General features: G+C 46.8%; 1 protein-coding gene across 1 annotated transcript in view; it reads left to right on the forward strand.

Annotated features, from left to right (window-relative positions):
• Window positions 1-1397: 1397 nt before the first annotated feature.
• Window positions 1398-7924, forward strand: part of ADPGK (ADP-dependent glucokinase) — a 6975-nt gene continuing 448 nt past the window's right edge. The window contains exons 1-7 of the mRNA XM_010005932.1: window positions 1398-1408; window positions 2269-2494; window positions 3725-3787; window positions 4020-4140; window positions 5523-5719; window positions 6520-6618; window positions 7623-7877. Of these exons, the coding sequence (XP_010004234.1) occupies window positions 1398-1408; window positions 2269-2494; window positions 3725-3787; window positions 4020-4140; window positions 5523-5719; window positions 6520-6618; window positions 7623-7877 (972 nt within the window). The remainder of the gene's footprint in view (window positions 1409-2268; window positions 2495-3724; window positions 3788-4019; window positions 4141-5522; window positions 5720-6519; window positions 6619-7622; window positions 7878-7924) is intronic.

The raw sequence follows: 7924 nt of genomic DNA on the forward strand, positions 1-7924 counted from the left end.
CCGCCCCCCCCCCGGGCCGCGGCCCAGCCTCCCCGTGGAGCCGCAAGGGGCTGAGGGGCCTCCCCGCCCGTCCCCTCAGCAGCCCCAGGGCAGCGCGGCCCTCACAGCCCCCAGGGCGTTCCCCGGAGCCGCCTCAGGCCTCTGCTCCTTTTGTCCGGGCCTGTCGTTTCCCAGGCAAGGGCATTTCCCCGGGAGAGGGAAGGTTAATGGTCCGCAAAAGGCGTGTGTTGGTGAGGCGAGTGTGCTGCGTGGTGCGGACACATCTGGCGACCTGAGTCTGCAGACCTGGCTGGCCTGACTGTGGAACAGGTTCGTGGGTGGGAGCCTGAAGGACTTGGGGCTGCTGGCCTGTTCCCCAGGAAGGTGGCAGCTGGGGAGCAGAGCCTGGCAACAGACAGGCACCTGGAGTGAGTTTATAAAAGGGGAAAGTGAGCAAAGCCTTCATGATCTGGGAGAAATAACCAAGTCAAGGCAGAGATGTAAAGAAGAGAGATGAGAGGACAGGCAGCAGGAGGGGTGGAAGATACCTGTGCATGCACAGGGAAATCCAACACCCTTTCTCCTTTTAACCTGGAAACAGGGCAGGGGGAAGGTCAGGAGCATCTTAAATGCTTGTTTTACGCCTGACCATTAACCTTGCTGTTATATATAGCACTTGACTCACTTTCTTTTAAATATAAGGACGTGACAGGATAACTTGACTTTGACTAGAAGATTTGGCCTTCAAATGTTGGAAGTTTTTCAACCTCAATGGCCATGAGGACAAGACAGTGTCAGCTGGAGTCTGTCTTGCTCTTGCATCCTGGTTGATGCTGACTTTCTCCTCTGAAAATATTACAAAATAGGTTTTCCAGTGTCTCATTTAGTTCTCTCTTTTGCCACACCTGCACTGGAAGAGAGCCAGGTATCTTTGGTTTGCTCCTCACTTGCTTCTTTGTTTGAAAGCATTTGAATATATATGTACAAATATATATATACAAATATATTTACATGCTCCAAACTCACAGTTCATTAGTAGCACATCCCTGCTGTTAAGGGAGTTTAATAAAAGCAGAAAGTGTGTTAGCAGAGGAATGGCAGGCAGGGAGAAGACAGGCAGTTGGGAGATGATTAGAGGTGTCCCACTTGAAAGAACTGTGGCTTGGTTTATGTCCCCTTGCACCTTTAACGATTCATTAAAATACCAAATTGCTGACCTTTTGCAGCGGTGAGTTTGGGGCTACAATGCTGCTTGGAGATGGTTGTTTCTTTGGTTTCTTTTCTCTGCTATGCGAGAGGATTTTTCTCTCCTTAGCACCTGAGCTGAGGAGCACAGAGGATTTCTGAGCTGGTTGCCTTGGGGGTTTTCATGACCTTTATTTTCTGTGATGCAGCCTTGGCGTGTGGGGACTCCAGGCATGCGTGAAAGGTCAGTGCCAAGGGGGAACACTACATGGCTGTCCCCTTCATGGGACGTGTAAGCAGGCACTGGCATTGTCCTGTGGCACAGAGGAAGGTAGAGACCCTGCAGAAGTTTTCTAGAATGGCTGGAAGGCAGGAGCTGCAGGCTGGACTTCACAGAAAGCCTAGATCTGCTGAAAGGGCTCTGAGCACTTCCTCACTATGGGAGGGGTTTTCTTCTGTTGCCACTGTTAGAGAGAAGGTGGCATGCTGGAAATTTGGGATGGTCCTTTAGAAACTGCAGTTTTCAAGTACTTCAACTGGCAAATTGCTTTCTTGACTACTTCTAAACAGAACCAGCCTGTGAGGGGGCTGTTTGTGTGGTTGGTTCTGATTCTTGTTAGGAATAGTTGAAACTCCAGAGGCCGATCTAGTAGACTGGAATACTTTCATTTTTTTTTATAATAATTCTGAATGGCATGAATGTTTTAAACCCAAAATATATATTTTTTTCTAAAAGCTTCCTTTTAAGAATTAAGAATTTTAAATGTTCTTATTGTGCCTGCTTGGTTCAGAGCAAGAAGGGAGAGCAGAACATTCTGCAGCCGATGCAGCCGCCTCTGGACCGCTCAGCTCACTCATTCTTGCTTTATTTGCACAGAGTGTTTGAAATCCTTCTCCTCCACGGCACTGGGGCACAAGAAAAGGAGAATTTCAGGAAATTCGTATTCCTTTGTGTTGTTTGTTTATGTGTTTGGTTGTGTTCCCCCTTAGCACCAGGGCTGCGAGCAGCAAATGTCTCTGGCTAGGAAGCGCTCTTGTTGTGTCATCTCACCAGTGCCCTGAGGTACCTGCGGTTTTCCCACTGTGCATTCCCTTTTCTTCCAGTGTCAACGCCTGTGTGGACGTGGTTCTGTCCGGTGTGAAGCTGTTAGAAGCACTTGGGCTTGAACCTGGAGATGGACAGAATCATGCAGTTTTGACCTCCAGGCAGGACCTGCAGGAAGCGTTCGCGCACTTCATGGGCAAGGGCGCGGCTGCCGAGCGCTTCTTCAGCGACGCGGAGTCCTTCCACCACATTGCACGGGCGGCCTCCCAGCACCCCGGGGCACAGGTATCTGCTTCCCACCTGGAGGGAAGCTTTGAGAAGCACGTTTCTTATTTTCTGCATCATTGGTGACTTTTGCTCTTTGTCTAGCAAGGGAACTTTGTCTGGGAAGGCAACTGGTGCTGTATCTGGGGCGTGTTAATGACTTTCTGCAGAGCTCTGTACCTGCTGCAGACAGGCAGGTTTTCAGTGGTCTGCCCCTTGTGTTTGTCCAAAACTGAAATGTCAATCCAAGATGCCTCTGTAAGAATACTCTTCTATGGGAGCCAAGTGGGGCTGATGCTGTAAAAGAGGCTCCAGCATCTTGGAATTAGGAAATAGATCCAAGGATTAGGAGTTGTAAATACTCCAGTCAGCTTCAGCTACTCAACGCAGGATTTATATTTTCTCTAGGAATGATGAAAAGAAATAAATATGGTTTTTGAGGCATCCCTTTCCAAAAGCAAAGTTTTGTTGCTCTTAATTTTTACTGTGTCTTCTGAATCTAGCTTGATTCCTTGCTTGGCAGTTGGCAGCCTGCTGAGTGCCACCTTCCTGCAGTTTGCCGGCTGCTTTTGAGATGAGGAAGAGCTCTAAATGTCTGTTATTCATCAAGACTTTCCTGTGCTTACTTGTTTCTCACCACATTGGCTATGTTTGCTTTCTGGAATCACCTGATTATTAGCTGTAACCTTCAAAAGCCTATTTTCTGTCACCTCTGAGTGCTTGTGATCCTCAGGACAATCTATATTCTTTGGTTTCCAAGCTCAGATCAGAGTTTCCTTACTTGAAAGTTTGACCTTCCTTACCTGAAGGCATTTCTAGGGTTCTGCTCCCTTCGTGTGGGCACAGGTAACAGGTCTAACCTTGATTTCAAACTGGAGGAAGTATTATTGCAGTTTTTAAATGATTGTTTGTCAGCCTTGCTAAAAAATCACACCAGTTACCAACTGCCACAGAAGAGTTGCACAGAAGTAGGGACTGTTTTTGTTATGAGTTGATTTATTGCTGCAGGGGTTGTGAGTTACCTGAAGGCCAATATTTTGATCTTTTAAAGGCCAGAGAACACTCAACTGGTTGAGATCTCACAGAGAATTGTAAGATTGTTTTGCCTTCAGCCCCAGGGAGCTTTATAAACTGCTGTGATGATTGACCTTGTTCTAAAAAGTTAAAATCTCCAGTCTCTGCTGAGGACCAAGCAGAAATAAAGCTAACCAGGCAAGGGGATGCCCATACCTGCCTCTGTTTGTGTTACAGCTCTATGTGGGAGGAAATGCTGCTCTCATTGGTCAGAAGCTTGCAACAAATCCAGACCTGAAGGTATGTGTCCCAAAAATGCTGCTTGCTTGTCACCGAGGCTCAAATTACTTCCCTGTAGATTTTGGGGATCTTGCAGTTATCTCTTCTGGTGTGGTGGGATGTACAATTTGCCTTACAAGTTGAAAAGCAGAGCTGATTTTTTTAAATCAATGTCTAGGTGATACTCAAATGCTCTGACACACTGGCAAGTGACATGGCAGGGGATCTCTGATTGTTTTTTCTTGTTTTCTAGATCCTCCTTTGTGGCCCAGTTGGTCCTAAACTCCATGAACTACTTGATGACAATGTGGTTGTGCCACCTGAATCCATGCAGGAGAGAGATGAATTCCATCTTATCTTGGAGTATCAAGCAGGTACTGAGCCAGTTGGGAACCCTGAACATCACTAGAATAGTTGGATTTTTTAATTAGTTAATTCCAAAAGGACTGTGTAAGCTCTCAGTACTGTAAGCAGATCTGATGGGTATCATTCTAAAGCTGTATGAACTCTAAAGTAGGCAAGTAATTTTCTCTGAAAACAGAAAGGTGCCACTTAACTACATGCAGATGGAATTCAGGGTAACCCTAATGTAAGGGCAAGAACAAATCTGTGAGAATTTTCTTGCTGCTCTTCCTGAATTGTCTCACAGATCGTGTCTCAGTATTAACCGTCAGTTACATAGGTGTGACAGAAGCATCTGGCAAGGATGGAAGGCAGAAACCACTTAGACTTATGCAGCAGCAAAACTAAGGTGAAGCAGGACCCAAAGCTTGCACTTCTAGCTGAAACAAGGCTTCTGTAACTGGCAAGTGCTGTTTGTTACACTTGCAAAATTACACATTTGTATATGTCTCCTCAGCATCTCTGTTCTCAGCTGAGAACTGCCCTCTTGGTGCAACTCTGGGGATCTTGGTCCTAGACAGAACCTCACCATAAGACTTATCTTGAGAGGAGGCAGCACTGGCAGCTGTTATTTTAGTGGCTTTTCACTAAATGCTGGTCATAGTCTCCAGAGTGCAACCTGTATGCAGACTGGGAGAGCTGAGTGAAGAAGTGCTAAGGCTGGTTCTAAGGTAGAGAAGGGGATGATCTCACTTCTCTTTGCATATCCTGCACACTCCTCTTGAGCTGGCTGTGACATCACCTAATCATTTGATAAACTAATACAACTGACTAAAGCATCACAAAGCTTGCAAACCCAATCCAACAAGTACTGAATTTTACTTCTGACCAGACAAGCATCTAAATGAGGCAGAGGAAGTGAATGTAAAGAGGGAGTGAATGAGAAAAAGAGCAAGGCTTCTCTTGAAGCTGGCAGTTCCTGTTCATTGGGAAACCACACCTTAAAATTCCAGCAGGATGTCCCAAAATGATCATAGAATCATGGAATCATTTTGGTTGGAAAAGACCTTTAAAATCATCAAGTTCAACTGTTACCCCAGCCCTGCCAAGGCCACCACCAACCCATGTCCCTCAGCACCACATCTACATGGCTTTTAAATCCCTCCAGGGATGACTCCACCACTGCCCTGGGCAGCCTGGGCCAGGGCCTGACAACCCTTTTGGTGAAGAATTTGTTCCCAAGATCCAATCCAAACCTGCCCAGGTGCAACCTGAAGCTGTTTCCTCTTGTTGTATCGCTTCTTACTTGGGAGAAGAGACCAACCCCCACCTCACTACAGAGTGATGATCTCCAGAGATGTGGCTTGATTTGCTTCTCTTTGGAGTTAACTTGCTTCTCCCTGTTTCTCCCTAGGTGAAGAGTGGGGACAGGTGAGAGCACCCAATGCCAACCGCTTCATCTTCTCCCACGACCTGTCAAATGGCGCCTTAAACATGTTGGAGGTGTTTGTGTCCAGCTTGGATGAGTTTCAGCCAGATCTTGTGGTGCTTTCAGGACTTCACATGATGGAAGGCCAGAGCAAGGAGATGCGGCAGAGACGACTTATGGAGGTAAGATCCTTGAACACCAGCATCTCCTTATTGTCCATTCCAACAAATGCCTTGTTTTCCCAGGTTTGAACTGGTAACAAGGCTGGGTCTTCAGCTCTCCCACAGATCTCTTCAGTGTTGCAGGCTACAAGGAGCATGTGAACTGTAGGAGTGGCAAAAATCTAATCCTGTAACAAGGATGTTTCTTATAATCAGTGGGGTATGTAGAGGGAAATGGCTTGGTCTGCTTGTGTGGCTGGAGTCTGTTGGCATAGCTACTGAGCTCATCTAGTGCCTCAATTCCCCTCATTCTATCCCAGATACTCAAGGTTATAATCAACACTTACCATCTCTAAAGCAGCAGCTGTGTTAGATAATGCAGGAGGCAGCTTTCTCAGATGGGCCCAAAGGAGCTACACAAGGTTTATTTTTACTTGCAACTCATTGCCTAACACTGAGTGCCCCCCTGATGCCATGCACCAGCCTTGTGGTGTTGGGTTAATCCTCTGTAGGATCAGCTGTGCTACTGCAGCTTCAGATTGATGAGATTTCTGAATTGGTCCATTAGAAAAGTGCTGAGCTGGGTGCCAGTGGGGGTAAGATGCAGTCTTCATGCTCTGGGATTCTGAAAAATGAGGTGTTTTTATTTCTTCCCCTTAGCAGTAGGTTCTGGCACTTGTCAGGTATCTCCCTGGGATTGTGAGATTGCACACAAGGTGTAAGGGGGTTTGTCTCCAAGTCAAGACCCCTTTGTTCTTGCTGTTTCTTAACAAATACGTAGTTTAGGGTGTTGGGTTTTTTCTTTTCCTGTACCTCTGTAGGCTGTGGCTTCCATCTCAGATATCCCCACGGACATTCCCATACACCTGGAGTTGGCCAGCATGACAGATCAGGATTTTATGAGCAATATTATTCATCAGGTAAGGAAAATGAAAGGACATGCTCTTTTTATCAGTTCCTTTTCTTCAGTATCACAATGCTCAGGCTTGTAGATGGATATAGAAATGGAAACTCACAATTAGGGCTCTCCATTTAACGATAAATTGAGAACATGGATTTAATGTCTGGTGTTGCATCCTGATAGTTTGTACTGAGCTTACCAGTCTCCTCTGTGCAGTGAAGGAGAGGAGAACTGTAATGACTTGTGCTTAGCAGAGGACAGATTTGTTTCTTTAGCTCACAGAGGGTATTGCTTTCAGAAGGGGTCTCTCTGGGATGTCTCGCTTAGGAGGTATCTTCAAATGCTCATCAGACTGTTTTCAGCAAGCAGTAAGGATTTTTGCAGATCTAAGTTGATTGAGCAGCTGTGTTCAGTAAAAATATCATGCAACACACCTGGGCCCTCCTCTCCCATACAAAGAGTTTTTGCAGGCACAGGTGACCCAGGAGAACACTCAGACCTCCACAGATCTAAGTCACGTTGGCTGGTTTAGATTTAGCAGATGGCTAGAAAAAGCAGGATTTGAATTTGAGCTGAGTTTATAATTAAAAAAAACCACAACAAACAACAAAAAGAACCAAAAAAACCAAAACAAACAGACCCTCAATTTCTTTTCAGATCCCAAGGGTTCTTTGTTTAGCTTGACACAGCTCTCAGTGTTCAGAGTATTTGGTGTGGTTTTGATGTTTTGTTACTCCTTGCTGTCAAAGAGTGTGTTTAGAAAATCAGTTACACAGAATGAACATGCACCCTGGGTCTGGACTGTTTTCTTGGCTAAGGAATTCCTGCAGAGTTGTAGAATGGGAAAGCCTGTGCAGAGATTTCAGCCTGCATCTCTCCAGGAAGCTGGGTGCTCCCTTCTGCTGGGCACGCTGGTGACACAGCCAGTAACACAGGCCTATAAAAACAAAACCCAAATGAGGAAATCAAAAGCCCGGTTCTCTCCCTGAAAGAAAATAGCCATCCCTGTGTTCCTGTTAGCAGGTCTTTCCCCTGGTCAACTCCATTGGGCTCAACGAGCAGGAGCTGCTGTTCCTCACCCAGGCTGCCTCTGGCCCCCACGCCTCCCTTGTCTCCTGGAGCGGAGTTCCCGACGTGGGTGTAGTCAGTGACATCCTCTTCTGGATCCTGAAGGAGCACGGGAAGATGGCAGAGAGGGCCTCTGACCTCACACGGATCCACTTCCACACCCTGGCCTATCACATCCTGGCCACAGTGGACGGGCACTGGGGCAACCAGGCAGCTGCTGTGGCAGGCGGAGCCAGGACCGCGGGGGCTCCGGCCCC

This window comes from Chaetura pelagica, unplaced genomic scaffold, assembly GCF_000747805.2.
Source record: "Chaetura pelagica isolate M959 unplaced genomic scaffold, ChaPel_1.0 scaffold369, whole genome shotgun sequence".
Lineage (NCBI taxonomy): Eukaryota > Metazoa > Chordata > Aves > Apodiformes > Apodidae > Chaetura > Chaetura pelagica.